Source organism: Trachypithecus francoisi, unplaced genomic scaffold (assembly GCF_009764315.1).
Source record: "Trachypithecus francoisi isolate TF-2019V2 unplaced genomic scaffold, Tfra_2.0 Lachesis_group1, whole genome shotgun sequence".
Lineage (NCBI taxonomy): Eukaryota > Metazoa > Chordata > Mammalia > Primates > Cercopithecidae > Trachypithecus > Trachypithecus francoisi.
Window position 1 is genome coordinate 35,957,977 of NW_022681454.1, and position 17,277 is coordinate 35,975,253.

The 17,277-nt window shown below is 38.9% G+C and overlaps 2 protein-coding genes across 5 annotated transcripts in view; one reads left to right on the plus strand and one right to left on the minus strand.

The window, feature by feature from the left end:
• ARAP2 (ArfGAP with RhoGAP domain, ankyrin repeat and PH domain 2) overlaps positions 1-3,008 on the minus strand; it is a 179,253-nt gene extending 176,245 nt beyond the window's left edge. Inside the window, exon 1 of one of the 4 annotated variants that reach the window (XM_033213941.1) lies at positions 2,664-3,008. The gene's annotated coding sequence lies outside the window, so the exon portion shown is untranslated. Of the gene's footprint in view, positions 1-2,099; positions 2,443-2,478; positions 2,643-2,663 lie in introns of those variants that run through there. The other 3 variants (XM_033213944.1, XM_033213942.1, XM_033213943.1) reach the window with 3 other exon arrangements.
• Positions 375-17,277, plus strand: part of LOC117084887 (translation initiation factor IF-2-like) — a 32,138-nt gene continuing 15,235 nt past the window's right edge. The window contains exons 1-5 of the mRNA XM_033213314.1: positions 375-378; positions 2,500-2,696; positions 2,739-3,310; positions 3,672-3,806; positions 15,255-15,327. Of these exons, the coding sequence (XP_033069205.1) occupies positions 375-378; positions 2,500-2,696; positions 2,739-3,310; positions 3,672-3,806; positions 15,255-15,327 (981 nt within the window). The remainder of the gene's footprint in view (positions 379-2,499; positions 2,697-2,738; positions 3,311-3,671; positions 3,807-15,254; positions 15,328-17,277) is intronic.

A 17,277-nucleotide genomic window follows, 5' to 3' on the forward strand; every position in this document is an offset into this window, starting at 1 on the left:
CCTCCAATAGTTTATGATCTAAAAGGGTAGATTAGACATGACTATAAGAAAAGAAAAATGGCATATATATGAACAATCAGTTCATTACTACTCAGTAAGTGCCAATCAAGAATACCAAAAACACCACAAAAAACAACTTTTTGCAAAGAATTTGATATATTCCAAAAAAGCACTTAAATTGTAATAGTGAGAAAAATCCAACTTTATGACCTTAATTTCCACATCGTTTTATATTTTAGCATTGTTTTAAATACATACAGAAGTGGCCCCATCATCCTTCATGAGTTCTCAGGAACTCTAAAAAAAACCCTCAAATCTGCCCCCCAAAATGACTACTTCAACCCAAATGAGGCCTCCTTTGTTTTCTCTGCAGCATGGGTAAATAAGTAAGCTTGTGCTGAACAGAAACTGAAACAAAATTTCACAGGACAACTTTCTAACTAGAAGGGATCACGTGAGGAGAATACCATTGAGTGCTGTTTCATTTAAAGACAGAAACAAGTGAGCAAAATGGTTGAACTACCATTACATATTTAATCTGGCCAATACTTAGAAGTAATAACTAATATGATAAATTACAAGGTCCAGAACTTTGCAGAAAAGATTAAGACAGCCTCTCATAGCCTCTAATCTTACATCCACTGTATGTGGTCAAAGCTAAGACATATTTCCCAGATTATTAAGAAGTTCTCTACCTAATTAATATTTCACCAAGAATTCCCAAAATTCTTACAACATAGCATGTGCAAAGATTGTATCCAAGAAATGTATCAATAAATAAATGAGGGCAGGTGGAAATGTGTGCTAAAAGAAAACTATTAAGCAATGACTATCATTTATACTTAGCATTTGTATAGTCACTTTCACCAAACTTTCTCACAGCTGTAGGAAGGTAGGTTAGAAAGTAACAAAACAAAACAATAACAACAACAACAACAACAAAAAACCTTCTCATATACCATGAAGTCTATAACTCAGAATCCTAACTAGACTTTAAAAACCTCATAGTTTCAATGCATTAATGTAAAAGTTCTTCAGAAAACTGTAATTCATTATAATCTGACCAGTATCCAAGAATAGTTGGATCTGATAAGTATTATTGCATACCCATGAGCCTTACACTGCAAGAAGCTTGCAGTGACATTAGAAAAACAAGAATTTGTTTTTAAACGTACCATCAGCTTCTCCTTTTACAGACAAGCCACATAAAATCTGACAGGTTTACAGAGGAAGGAAAAAATACAAACACATGCACACCCATATAAATAAGTTTTAACAAGCTCTGTCACCCTCTAGGTATATTTTAATTTAAATAAATCTCTGAGTACTGACAAATCTATATAAAACCCTCTTCGTGTTAGGAACCACCTTAAATGTGTATGTGTTAAATATGTTTGGAAAGAAGCCAGGAAGATATTTGCACTTAACCCTAGCCTAGTTCCATGACCCACTTTTTTTTCTTCTTTAAACGTTGTTGGACAAAGAATATCGTGAGCATTTTCTCTCAATATTTCTCCTGTAAATGTATGGAAGTCATCAATAAGAGTTTAAAGGTATTTCTCTTTTTTCCTTAAAAAAGTTAGCTTCCTTTTTAAAACACCCATAACTTCGTCTTCCAATTACTTATGGGCAAAGTTCCATGAGCCCGTGGGGGTGTAGAGTGCTTAAGTGCAGGGAAATCAATACTCAGCTTGTAAGTACAATACTATTATTGGCAATAACAATGACATCCTATTAAATGTACTTTTAAAAATAGCTTATTTTCAATACACTTCTTGTTGTTTTTTTTTTTTTTTTTTACGAAAGCTGTATTCTACCGAGCAGCCTACTTCAAGGGCAAGCTTGCCAAAAAAAAAAAAAAAAGAAAGAAAGAAAGAAAAGAGAAGAAAAGAAAAGAATTTGCTATCAGGATACCTATCTTACAAGAGCCTAAGATGTCATTATTCCACACAAACTAGTTTATTTTCTTGTATTTTCCTCTGATTATCAAAGGCTATATAATTCCACGAACCCTTTCCCCAAATCAAAATAACTAGATCACCTCAAGGTGGGAGAAGTGTTTAAGAAAACAAGCCAGAATGAGAGAAAATAAAACTTACTTTATTAAATAGGATGGTCACCACTTCTCCCAAGGGAACTGTCTCCATAAGTAAACAAGAAAGATCAATCTGGTAAACTCACTGCATACAGGTTTCCGTGCAAGGTATGGGGTTCAGGCAGGTGGAGGCCAAAAGATCGTAATTAAAGTTAATTAACAGGCCAGTCGTCTTAACGTGGATAACAAGCAGGGTGCGGGGCAGCACAGACACCCAGGCAAAGTCATGATCTCTACCGAGTAAATAATTTGGTGCCTGAAACTCACTACAGCTTCTTCTTCTTTGGAGGTGGGGGAGAGGAATGGAGGGAATGTCTAGCTGTCTACCCGGATCGTCACCCTCCCGGGTCAAATCCCAGAAGTGGAGTTCTTGGATCACTTACCGGCTTCTGGTTTCCTTTCAGACGCCCACACGCGAAATCCAAGGGGCGGACACCAGCGCAGGGCACTTTGCGCTCAGGAAATTTACTCGGTGAAGTGTCGAAAAGCCCCAACCCCTCCAGAGAGGGTCCTCCCACCCCGGCGCTGGCCATCCCGGCCCAGCCCTCCCGAGGCCCTGGGTACTCGCCTTACGCGCGGGTCGCGGAGTTCTAAAAGCGAGGTGAGGCGGCACTGGGAAGCGCAGCGCCAGCGTCTCTCCTAGCCTTGGGCGCTCAGTCCTCGCCACTCTGCCAGAGGCGCCAGGCCTCCTCCTTCCCGGTCCCCGCCGGCTGTCCGCAGCCGCCTCTGCTGCCTGGCGGCTGCCGCACGGGCGGCGCTGTTAGTGGAGCCGGCGCGTCGCGGCCGCCGCACCTTGAGGCGGGGAGCGCGGAGAGCGCGGGCCGCGGACCCGCGCTCAGCTCCGGAAACGCCGAGCCCGGCGCCCGCGCCTTGCTCAGGTGCTCCAGCGCCTCGCCTCGGCAGTCGCTTCCTCTCGGCCCGCGGGGGCGGGGAGCAGGCGACCCGCGCGGGGGAAGCCGGAGCTCAACAGCGGGGGCGGCCCAGCCGGCCGCCCTGGTTCCGCAGCATAGTTGGGCGACTGACTCAGACCGCCGCGATTTGGCCGCGCCTGGCACCCTCGCCACCTGGCGCACCTTGGCCCGGAGGCGCCAGACCCCGCTGGGGAAGCTGCGGGGGCGCGTCCTGGAGCCCAGAGCGACAAGGGCATTACCCACCTTCCTGGGACGGAGATGCCCAGGACCTTGTGTTGGCTCCTCCTGGCCAGTGGGTTTGTCTGTGCGTACTCATGGGGGGTTGAATGTCAAATGGGCGGAACCTCGCCACGACTGATTATTAATATTACTCTTCCAAGTACTTAAAGTGTTATCTCAGCGTTTCCCAAACTGAAGACTCATCTAGGGCACTAATTTCCCCAGGCTGCTTCTGTGTAAATTTGTTCCTTCTTGCACCTGTGATGGTTAGATCCCAGAGGGGCATTTCCCCTTTGAGTTGTACTCTGACAAAGGAGGCAGCGAACGAAAATAGGGGATCCCAAGGAACCCTTGTAGACCTCCAAATATCTAAGCGTCTGTGAAACCCAGTTGTTTGCGAGTGAGTTCACAAACCAACTATTTTTTTTTTTTTTTTTTTGAAACAGGGTCTCACTTTGTCACCCAGGCTGGAGTGTAGTGGCGCAGTCTCGGCTCATTGGGCCCCCTCCTCTACGTCCAAGCTGTCCTCCCACATCAGCCTTCCAAGCAGCCGGGATTACAGAGGCGCACCATCAGCCAAGGTAATATATATATATAGTATTTTTGGTATAGACTGGGTTTCGCCTTGTTACCCAGGCTGGTCTCAAACTCCTGACCTCAAGTGATCCACCTGCCTCGACCTCCCAAAGTGCTGGGATTACAGACCTGAGACACTGCCCCTACCAGCTTTTTTTTTTTTTTTTTTTTTTTTTAAAATAAACGTCTCCCACAGACTACCTGAAATTCTCTTCATTAAAAGGTGAAATGTATTTATCTTTCCCCTGTTCCTGTTAATAGAAGTGAAGCAATTAAGGAAAGTGCAGACCTTATTATGAAAATGAGATAATTGGTGAAGTGCCGAAAGAGAGAGGCTTCCCAGGAACCTGGGCCCTCAGGATTCTTCAGTCATCACCTTCACCCACACTACCTGCCCAAAAGCACCGGCTTTCCCTGGGGAGACTCTGAAGCAGCTCTGTCTTGCTAGAGATACCAAATATCCAGTTCCTTTTGAACTTAATACCTCATAGCCGACCTCATTTCCACCAGGAAAGCTTTATTGACATTTTCCAAACCACGGAAACTATTCCTTTGGATTTCTATAGCATTTATAGGAGGAATTTTATTTATGTGGCTCTTTTCTGTCTTCATTTTGCGGGGGAGGGTGTGTGTTTTCTTTTCCCCTTTTCCCTCTCCAAATTCTCACATACTTCTCATTTATCTCTTTTTTGTTTGTGTTTTTGTTTTCAACTGAGTACCGCCGTGTCGCCCACGCTGGAGCGTGGAGAACTGTGGTGCTATCTCAGCTCACTGCAGCCTCCGCCTTTTGGGTTCAAGCCATTCTCCCGCCTCAGCCTCCTGAGTAGCTAGGATTACAGCCATGCACCACCACGCCCAGCTAATTTTCGTATTTTTAGTAGACTCAGGGTTTCACCATGTTGGCCAGGGTGGTCTGAAACTCCTGGCATCAAGTGATTCGCCTGCCTCTGCCTCCCGAAGTGCTGAGATTACAGGCGTGAGCCACCGCGCCTGGCTCTATTTTTCTCATTGTAACCCATCTAAACAAGGTGGGTTATAAATAAAAATTATTAGATCAGTTATGTCTGGGAGGTTCAAGCATTGCTGTGTCCTCAAGTTACTTTGCTTGCTAGATTTTATAAAGTAATTGAGAAATTGTCTTTCTCCCTCTTCGCAAAAATATCTTAGTTCTTTGATTATTAATTACTCATTTATTGTTTAAAAATTATTAATCACTGTTTGGCATTTTGAAAATACAGTGGTTAGCAATTACAATGCAATCTCTGGATTTAGTGTTTTCTAAGGGGAAATAAAGGTAAATGCTACAAGGTACAACAATGACTTCAGAATAGCCCTGGGAAATAAAGAAGAACAGTACTCACTTATTGAACGTTTACATTAGTTATAAGATGTATTCTGGTTTAATGAATCTTAATATATAGAGGAGAATAAAGATGTCTGTGGAAATATGGCAAAAGCTACATTTCATTAATTGATCGATAGTCACCAGACTCTAGCCAAATATCTAACACATATGCGCTGTGTATACACAACATGTGTGAGTTAAAATTCTTTTTTCAATTTTATAAATATAGGTTTAATTGAAACTTAAAGAAGTTAAGTAGTAAATAGTGAATACATTGAACACAGTTAGGCTATATTCTTAGGGTATAAATTTTTTATTTCGCAGCCTTCACAGTGAGGTATTCAGAGAGCAAAGTACACAGGGAAATTGGCTTAACAAGGATTAAGATATGGGCCAGGCACAGTGGCTTACACCTGTAATCCCAGCAGTTTGGGAGGCAGAGGCGGGCAGATAACCTGAGGTTGGGAGTTGGAGACCACCCTGGCCAACATGGTGAAAACCCATCTCTACTAAAAATACCAAAAAATTGGCATGGTGGTGTGTGCCTGTAATCCCAGCTACCCAGGAGGCTGAGGCAGGAGAATACTTGAACCTGGGAGGTGGAGGTTGCAGTGAGCCAAGATCGCACCATTGCACTCCAGCCTGGGCGACAAGAGCGAAACTCCATCTCAAAAAAAAAAAAAAGTATGAAAATCTGTTTACTTTCAAGACCATTGGAACATATATTCCCAGTAATTTTCATCTAGGCTGGAATGATTCCACAATGACCAGCTCCTGCCCATTTTTCCCAGAGTTTTAGTAAAAAACCAGGTAAACATGTGTCTATGCCTATCTATGTATTTACTGTTGTGATTCCTTGTTCCCGAATACACTCTACTTGTCAAGGAGACAATTTAAGATAGTGAAAATCTTCCTCCTCTCCTCTTTCTCCTCACTCTCTTCTCTCCTCTCTCCCTCCTTTTCCTCCTCCTACTTTTTCTTACAACATGATGGCTAATACCCATTGAGCACTATGTGCCAATTGCTATTCCAGGCATTTTACTTACAAGAGCTCATTTAAGTATCTCAACAGTTCCTTGGAGAGATGTTGTTATCTCCTTGATAAGAAAACCTAAGAGACAGAAAAATTGAGTGCTTTACACAAATCAAACAATTAGGACTGTAGGGGAGGCAGAATTCCAACCCAGTCTTCTCCAGGATCCATTCTGCGCTGTTTTGTCTCTTGGAAAAAGTAGAAGGCTTGGAAAAGGCTGCATTCAAAATGGAACCAGTATAGGTTGCAGCATTTTTTTGAGCAAATTCATTAACTTACCTGAGCCTCAGTTTCCCCATAAGTAAACTGAGAATAATAATATTATGAGAATTATGATTATAGATCTACAGCACCTAAAAAATAGTAACGACTCAATGCATTTAGTTTTAGTTTATTTTCTCAAGTTATTCTTCAAGATTTGATTCAAATCCTACCTCCTTCTCAAGACTTTCCAAATTTCTGATAGTCAGAATTATTTACACAACAGAATTTAAAATAATCTTTCCCTTTTTTCTAAAAGAAAATCCAGTAATGCTTTTGCCAAATATGAATATTAGGTATATAGATAAAATAAGCAAATGTCTACTTATTTATCAATTTACATGATTATCTATAGAAGTAAAATTATATTTTAAAATATACTGCTTTTTCCACTTATATTTTATGAAATATTTTGATTCACATTTTCAAATTTTAACATTCAACGACTTCAACACTATGGGCTTTTTTTTTTTTTTTTTCTGAGACATAGTCTCATCACTCTGTCACCCAAACTGGAATGTAGTAGCGCAATCTCGGCTCTCTGCAACCTTCACCTCCCAGATTCAAGTGATTCTCCTTCCTCAGCCTCCTGAGTAGCTGGGATTACAGGTATGCACTGCCATGCCCGGCTAGTTTTGTATTTTTAGTAAAGACAAGGTTTCTCCAGGTTGACCGAGTTGGTCTCAAACTCCTGGCCTAAAGTGATTTGCCCACCTCAACCTCCCAAAGTGCTGGATTACAGGCGTGAGCCACCGAGCCTGGCCACTACAGGCATGTTTATGATATATTTTTTTCCTTGTCTTTCTGTATTCCATCTCAGCCCTATCCTTCAGCCCTGCTCCCTGGTATCCACTCCCTAGTAAAGTGCTCACATACAGGTTTTTGTCTCAGGCTGTATTTTTTGGGGAACTTTGGCTTAGACGTTTTTCTTCATGTCCTCATATTTATTTGTTCAGTAGCTTATTCTCTGCTTTAGGTACAAGCTTTCTTTTAAGCCTGGAAAAAGGTAAATTCTTTTTTAAAGATTTTTGGTTTTTTTTGGTTTCTTTTTTTGAGACAGTCTCGCTCTGTCGCCCAGACTGGAGTGCAGTGGCGTGATCTCGGCTCACTGCAAGCTTCACCTCCCAGGTTCACGCCATTCTCCTGCCTCAACCTCCCGAGTAGCTGGGACTACAGGCACCTGCCACCACACCTTGCTAATTTTTTTTGTATATTTTTAGTAGAGACTGGGTTTCACCATGTTAGCCAGAATGGTCTCCGTCTCCTGACCTCGTGATCCGCCCGCCTCAGCCTCCCAAAGTGCTGGGATTACAGGCGTGAGCCACTGCGCCTGGCCTAAAGTTTTAATTGACAAATAAAAATGTATATATTTATCATGGACAGCATGTTTTGAATATGTTTATGTTGTAGAATGGGTAAAACTAGATCGTTAACATATGCTCTATCTTACATTCTTTTTGGTAAGAACACTAAAAATCTACTTTCTCAGGGATTTTTGAGAATACAATACATTGTTATTAACTTTAATCACCATATTGTATGCTAGATCTCTTGAACTTATTTCTTCTATCTGACTGAAATATCGTATCCTTTCACCAGTATCACTCCCAACTCCCCCGTTTCCCAGCTCGGTAAGTACCATTCCACTCTCCAATAAATTCAGCTTTTTTAGATTACATGTGTAAGTGAGATAACACAGTATTTGTCTTTCTGTGCCTTGTTTATTTCACTTAACATAATTCCTACTAGGTTCATTTACATTGTCACAAATGATATGATTTTCTTCTTTTTTAAGGCTGAATAGTATTCTGTTGTGTATACATGCCACATTTTTTTTTATCCATTGATTCATTGATAGACACAAGTTGATTCCATATCTTAGATATTGTGACCAGTGCTGCAATAAACAGGAAAGTGCTGATACCTCTTCAACCTCGGGAATTTAGTACTTTGCCATTCAGATTAATGTACAATAATAGGAGGAAATATAGAAATAATACATATGTTATGACACATATATTTTTGTACCAGGCCTTGTGACACATTGTTAGCTTTGTAAATTCTCTCAACAGGGCTAGGAGGTAAGTAATATCAGTATCTCCCTTTTAGCCAATGATGAAACTGAAAGGTTATCCAAGAACTCACGAGCAGTAAATAATCAGATATTGAACAGAGATAATGTGAATTCAAAGTACATGCATTAAGTATTACGCTGTGATGCCTCAGAGAAGGCTTTTTTAACGTTTTGATGATAATAAGGACCTTTTGTTTTGAGGCATTTATTTGGGAGAAATGATGTATCTTATATTCAGGAATTTATAATACTCTCTCCTGATTCTCCTACTGCCCTTTGATTTTTTACCTCTATTGAATACTCTTGTCAGTCAGTCTTGCATTATGCGCACTTGGAATACTTATTTATTTATTTTATTTTATTTTTTGAGACAGAGTTTCGCTCTTGTCATCCAGGCTAGAGTATAATGGCGCGATCTCAGTTCACTGCAACCTCTGCCTCCTGGGTTCAAATGATTCTCCTGCCTCAGCCTCCCCAGTAGTTGGGATTACAGGTGCCTGCCACCACACCCAACCAATTTTTATATTTTTAGTAGAGACGTGATTTCACCATGTAAGCCAGGCTGGTCTCAAACTCCTGACCTCAAGTGATTCTCCTGCCTCGACTTCTCAAAGTGTTAGGATTACAGGCATGAGCCACGGTGGCCGGCCTGGAATATTTTTATTACTATTTGAATTCCCTGACGTACCCAACCCAGAGCTTTAGGTAAATGTTTGTTTTTATCAAATCTGAAATGTTTGTATTCATTATGTTGACTCTTTTCAGTTCTTTGTTACAAGCTATGAGTTACTTGAAAGTTTTATTCATTCTTTCTCAAAGCAAGAGAGCAGTTTAGTGGATGGCACTGTAGGTTACCCTAGACAAAGGGGCAGTGAAAAATATTCAGTCAATTCAATCGTTGACCAAAAATTGATGGTGTTGTGGAAATAATTTATTTTTAAACATAAGGTTTTAAAAATTTTTAAAGTTTAAAGGAAAGTTAACAAAAGTTTTCCTATGAAGTTAATATTTCAGAAACTCATTTAAGCACTATAGATGAGAGTATTTCATTAATACTAATATGCATATTTTTACACTTCTTCTGAAAGAGGAATTCATCTTAAAATGAATTAGTGTTGGCCAGGTGGCAGTCACAACATAATTGTCACTGCCTACATGCTCCTGAACTTGATCGTGATCAAGTGTTTTATATCGTCATCACTTCATTTGAATTACTTGCATTACTGCATATATTGAGTTCATGATTCAAAATTATCTTCAAAAAAATTGCACTGGGTTACTGCAGAAAGACAAGGAAACAGAGCAGTGTGATTTTGTGTGATATTTGATAAAAATCTATGTCTAAAAATATCTCAAAGAGCATTTTTGTAGATACCCAATATATAAAAATTCTAATTATTTATTTTAATATTAAATTTAAAATTTGCATTTTAAATTTGTTGACATCCAGTAATTTCTGCCACTGCTAACCTAAAAATCTAGTTTTATTTTTCTATGGAAAAATGTTTCTAAGAAAAATCATTGCATGGGAGAAAATATTTGCAAATTATGCATCTGACAAAGGTCTCATATCCAGAATCTGTAAAGAACTTAAGCAATTCAAGAAGCAAAACACATATAACACCATTAAAAAGTGGGCAAAGGATATGAATAGACATTTCTCAAAACAAGACATACAAGTGGCCAACAAAAATAAGAAAAAAAATGCTCAACATCACTAATCACCAAAAATGAAATACAAATGAAAACCAGAAATGCAAATAAAAACCATACGATACCACTTCACACCAGTCAGAGTGGCTATTATTATTAAAATGTCAAAAAATAAATGATGTTGGTGAAGCTGCAGAGAAAAGGGAATGGTTATACACTGTTGGTGGGAGTGTAAATTTGTTCAGCCACTATGAAGAGGAGTTTGGAAATTTCTCAAAGAACTAAGTTGAACTACCATTCAAACCACCAATCCCTTTAATGGGCATATACCCAAAGTAAAATAAATCATTCTACCAAAAAGATGCATGTACTCATGTATTCATCTCATCATTATTCACAATAGCACAGACGTGGAATCAATTTAGATGCCCATCAAGGGTGGATGGATAAAGAAAATGTGGTACATACACAACACAGAATACTATGCAGCAATAAAAAAGAACAAAATGATGTCTTTTGCAGCAACATGGGCACAGTTAGAGGTCGTTACCCTAAGTGAGTTCACTCATAAACAGAAAACCAAATATTACATATTCTCACAAGTGGAAACTAAGCACTGGGTACCCGCGGACATAAAGATGACAACAGTAGTCACTGGAGACTTCTAGATGGGGAGAAAGGATTAGGGGGTAAGGGCTACAAAACGACCTATTGGGTACTAGGCTAACCACTTGGTGATGGAATCATTCACACCTCAAGCCTCAGAGTCAAGTAACAAACCTGCATATATACCACTTGAGTCTGAAACAAAAGTTGAATTGTAAAGAAAAAGACAAGAAAAATTATTACTAAGAGAAATGAAAGAAAACCTAACTTTTGCCCAATGGATTTATAGACAAAATACATTCACTGTATATAAATTCATTGCTTCCACTTTAATGTGTCAATTCTTCTCATGTATGTCTGTAGTTGAGTTTCCTAAACACATGAACAAATGGATTTCTTTGTGATGTGGCTTGAAAATACTGTGTAGTTCCATTTTTTCCTTTTTGTGAAAAATGCTATACTTAAAATAGATCATTAGCTTTAAAAGCTCTTCTGACATCAAGAAAAAAATGAAAGAGGGATTTGGAGAAGCAAAAGAGAGAGGTAGAAATGCAAAAGCAACGGCTAGAAATAGATTTCTTATAAAGCAATGAAATTAAGCTGTTAAAACTTATCTGAAAAGCACAGAATAATATCAATGTAAAAGGTAAGTGAAATACACAAAAAGTATTAGTAGTTCTAAAAGCAGAGGTCACAGACTAACTGCCTGTGAGTAGCATGAAGGCAAAAAGTTCACCGTATGATACAGACCACAGAAATGTTTTAGTTTTCAAAATGTGTATTTTTATTTTAACATAGGGATTTTAGCTTCTCTTGAAAAAAAATCAGAAGGCCTGATAGTACTGCATTCACACTTGCCAAAGCAAGTCTAAATGGATTGGAGGCTGGGTGAGGTGACTCATGCCTGTAATCTCAGCACTTTGGGAGGCCGAAGCTGGTGCACCACCTGAGATCAGAAGTTCGAGACCAGCCTGACCAACATGGTGAAACCACATCTCTACTAAAAATACAAATTAACCGGGTATGGTGGTGCATGCCTGTAATCCCAGCTTCTTGGGAGGCTGAGGCAGGAGAATCACTTGAAGCCGGGTTGCGGTCCGAGCTTGCAGTGAGCCAAGATTGTGCCATTGCACTCCAGCCTGGACAATAGAGTGAGACTCTATCTCAGAAAAAAAAAAAAAAAAAAGGAATTGGAAAACTGGCTGCCTTTTTTGGGCAATACATACACTGTTTAGTTTGCTATAGTCGCTCCTCACCCTATTTCTCCTTGGGGTTATGACTCCAGAGCTGTGGAGGTTGCAACTAGGAGATGTTACCTGAAATTATAGTCTGTTAAACTGTATGAGCAACCTTTGAGGCAAGCTTATGAATTTCTGAAATGGAAGTCTTACAAATATACAGTCCAGACCAAAATTTAATACCCAACATGTTAAGACTATTTTATCAGCACAAGCAGAAGCAGTACAACCATAATAGATACCATCTACTGAGTTCTTAAAATAAGTCAAGTTACATGTCAAATACCTTACAGCTATTATTCAACTAACTTTTATAGATATTTTATGATGAACCACAAAGCTATAGTGGTAAGCAAAGTAGATCTACTTCACTCTCATTTTAGAGCTTACGGTATGATTGCCAAGCAGATATTACCCAAATAATTACACAAATGTGTATATATGTATATGTGTGTGTATGGCATATATATGTATTATGAATACACACAAATAATACATTTCACATACTATATGTATAGTATACATGTATAAATCTATATTACATAGACTCCATAGGATACCGATGCATGCATACATACATATTTCCATATGTATACATTTCCGTGTATAATTATGTTTAAATCATATGAATATGGTTATATTTGTCTCTAACCTCAAAAACAGTCAGTGCATATGGTTCAAGTTCATAAATTTTAGTTGAGGTGGTAGAAATGCTTTTTCAGTCTTTAGTTCAGATGGAGGGAATTTCTAACCCTCCTAACCTTTTTTGCCTTCTCTGCATTCCACTCCACACCTTCAGCCTGTGATAGGGCAGTAATTTATTTTTTGTTGTGTTTGGAAGGAGGCACTGGCCCGATGATCCCTTCTTCTTCATCTCCTCTTTCTTTCTGTGTGGGCTGCCCTCAGAAAGCCAGAATTCTGTGTTGCTTTTCCAAGCTATAAGACCTATGGGAAGTTTGGATCTAACCATAGCTTCCAGAGCCTGACATGTCTAAAATTGATAAAAGAAGTATTGAATTACTCTTCTGCCTGATTCTTGTCTATCTGTCCATTCATTTCAAACCAGGAACCACAAACATTTGTGGTAAATATTAAAAACAACATTCTATGCTACAGAAAAATAAGGAGAAGGAATGATTTTTGATTGGTAAATCTGAAAAGCCCTTTTAAAGCAAGTGACATTTAAACTGAGATGTGAAGGCTGGGTGGGAGGGAGCTATGTGTGCTGTGAGGAGGAGGGTGGAGATGTGTTCTAGGCAAAGAAGAGAATTTGTGAAACCTTGGAGGCAGCAAAAAGCAGGAACTTTGGAGGAACTGAAAAAGAAGAAAAAAAGCTTTCAGCTAGATTTTCAATAGAGTAGACAGGATGAAGTTGGATGTATGGGTAGCCACATCTTGTAGGGTCTTAGAGGCCATGTTCGGGGTGGAGGTTTTATCAAAAGGGCAATAGAAAGTCATTGAGTGGATTTAAGAGGGGGAGAATGTAATTCACTTTATTTCCTTACCTTATATAATCTTCAAATGAACCTTTAATGAAAGATACTATTATTATGCCCATATTTCAGCTGAACACATGGACATGCAGAGATTAAATTTCAAATGCATTACTTGGTAGCTCATATACAATTTTAGGGCCATCTTTTTACCCACTCTACTATGCCATATGTGCAAAGGAGTCCACAGTCTAATCTATAGAATTGTCATGGCATCTGAGCATTTATAGACCATAACATACAAATAATACATAGGAATAATTAATCTTTTGAGGTCTTTATAAAATTATTTTGTATTTATAATTCAATACGTCCGTGTTTAGAGAAATAAAAGGGACATCCAGTGAATTCATCCTTCCATTTTCTACAGTCGAATTCTAAGCAATTAGGGAAGATTTAATTTGTTTTCATGTGAGGTGCTCCTTTTGTTTTGTATAAACAAATTCAATAATTGTCCTCAAACCAAGTAACTAAAAATAGATCGGAGGAAGGGGAACAGAGGATAAGAATGTGTCAGCACTTCATGAAAAGTTTTTGGTAGATTGGGCAGTAAAGATGCTAACCTAATTACTTTCCCTGTAGCTAGTTCCAGAAATTGGCACATGATTTAAAAAGACATTAATCATTGACTTAATGTACAGTGTGTACATAGGTTACTAGTAACTTGTATGGCCAGTGAAATCTGTTGTTCTTACTTTAGAAAACAAAAATCCATATATCCTGTTTTTCTAGTTGAAAAGGTAGTGTTCTCAGTTTCTCTAACACACATTCTTTTAGAAAAGGTATCTATCTGCCATTTGATCATTTTTCTATGTGTGAAATATGACATACCGTCTCGGTTATGCTGAACAGCAGGTGCACAGACCTTCAAAGGCCTAACTTACAGGTTTGCATTTCCTTCACTCCACATGGCTTCTGTGGCATCCTGTGTCATGTTTTGTGTTCTTTCCTGTGGAAACTCTCATGCCCACATTACTTCAATCTAGTTTAGCAATCAGAAAACATGGTATCTGCCCAGTAGATTTTGCAAACATTTTAAGGAAACTGTGGTAGTCATGCTTGATTGAACTGTTCTTTCACTTATAAAGGAACTACTGCTCATGCCTTCATTCAGCCACGAATGCTTGGCTTTTTCAAAACAGTTTCTAGGACACTAAAAAAGGAGATTTTTGTTTTTCATTCATCTCCAGAAGAACAAGAAAATGAAACAGCACTGGAAATACTCCTTTTATGCACTGGGTGAAGACAGTTTTTACAAAGCAATTGTTTCATATAAAAGAAAGCAACTTAATTTATTAGGTTATAATCTACAGAGTGAACTTCTAAATAAAAAGCAAACCATTTGAATAATTATTAGGTAAATGTTTTATTGATACAGCAGAATTCAACAGGGAACAATGAAATCTAAAGAACTGAAGTTTTTCTTTTATTGTCCCTTCCAAACTGTGCTTCTGAACTTATACTTCTCCTGCTCCCAAATGAAATATAGGGTAGGTCTTCTAGTCTTCTCATCTGTGTCAATGACAAAAATATTAATTTATATTATAAAAGTGTCTGGTCTAATCTGGTATGCAAGACTAACTCTAGTACAGTTCATTCATTATAAAGCCTACTGTGCTCAGTCACCACCCCTCCCTCACAAGCCTGCTTTAAATCTGAAAGCCTGTCTTGCCTGTTTTGGTGTGGTGAGTGAAATGGCAAAGGCTAAACTTTTTCTTCCCACATGCTCACTTCCTTGCTTGTTTGCTAGCTGCTGCATCTGGCCCCTCAAGCGTCAAGTCAAGGGGAAAAGGAGATTGAGAGGAAGGGCGGTCTGTGAATTGGTGAGTGCAATTGTACTTTTCTGGCTCTTACTTTCCTAGTTCTCTTTTCTACTCCATCCCCCACCCACCGACCAACCAATGCTAGAGTCCAGTCCGCCAGCTGCTCTTGAGATGCTGGGAATACTTCCTCACAAACAGCAGCTTTTGACATCCCTCTTGGGTCCCTTTTTGGTGCATTAAGTTTCTTTAATAAATTAAGTGTCCTCAGAGGCCTACCACAGTCTTCTCTCATGCTCCCTACAGCCTCTAGTAAAGTTCAAGACACACTGCTGGCATTTGCCTCTGATGTGTGAATTGATGTCCTACCTTCTTCAGTGCTGAACCTCAGACTTGCTTTACACACTATATCTGACATAAACTAAGAATAAGAGATAAGAGCCTTTGGCCAAGTATATCATTCAGGAAACTGGAGTTAGGAAAAAAGAAGCCACTACATCAACAAGGCTGGAGTTGTTTATTATTAAAGGAGTGTGTGCATGCATGTATGTGTGGGTGGTCATATTTATTAAATACTACCCATATGCAAACCCGGTACATAAATAACTCTATTATTAATAAAAACTAATACTAATTAATAACTAATACTAGGGTTATATTTTTAAATTTATTATATACATACATATATATATATTTTTTTCTTCTTTTTTTTTTTTTTGAGACGGAGTCTCAGTCTGTAGCCAGGCTGGAGTGCAGTGGTACAATCTTGGCTCACTGCAACCACCACCTCCCAGGTTCAAGTGATTCTTCTGCCTCAGCCTCCCGCGTATGTGGGACTTACAGGCGTGTGACACCATGTCCAGCTAATTTGTTTTGTATTTTTAGTAGACACGGGGTTTCACCATATTGGCCAGGCTGGTCTCGATTTCTTGACCTTGTGATCCACCCACCTCAGCCTTCCAAAGTGCTGGGATTATAGGCATGAGCCACTGCACTGCACCCTGCCAGTTTATATTTATTAAATACTATCCATATTCAAGCCCAGTACATAATCTCTTTTTTATTATTAACAATAACTAATACTAATACTAATTAATAACTAATATTAGGTAATATGTATTAAATACTACCCATATGCGAGCCCAGTACATAAACTATCTTTTTCAATCCTCACAGCAACTCCATGAATTAGATTCTATTACTAGCCTCATTTTATAGATGAGGGTATTCATGAGGTTTGAGAGTTTAGTTAACTCACCCAAGGTAACCTACTTTGTAAATAGTAGAGCTGGAGCTTAAGTTTAGTATCACTGTCAGATACATAGCTTAGCTCACTGTAATTACTATATCAGAGCAACACACTATGGGATTGGATTGTTATTAGTTTAAATAGTGACTGGAGTTAGACTATTAAAATGACTTCTTGCATCCATAGCCAAAAGTTAGCCCAGATAACAGACTTCAACAGCAGCTTTCATCTGTGTTATTGATAGAAATCTTTCACTGAGTGAGGTGTGTCCTGGGTATAGGCCTTCACACGATGATAATTTTCTTATTAAACACTGTGAAACAACAACAAGAGACAAGTTTTCAAAGTATTCCATCCACTCCCTCACATATCTTCTCAGGTATCAATAATATAGCCAATAATTACTGATTCGAATTTCTTCTGATGAATTTGTAATTTAGTTATGATTTCTCGGAGTCTACCTATGCATTCTAAATTCTAATTTCCAATTAGGTTCCTTGTGGCATCATTGAGCATTGAAAATAATTTTATGACTCATAACAGCTCATGAGAAAAAAATGGGTTCAGTCAATAACATTACCAGGCAGGTCATCCGCAAGCCACAATAATATCATGGAGAATTCATGGAATAATATCACAGTAATATCATGGAGAATTCAAAGTAAATGGATTTGCTTGCTAGGCAAGACAGCATGTCAAAGCCTCGAAAAAATTAAGGTTCTTGGCTATTAGGCCTACAGGGACCTCAGTTGCAAGGTTCAATG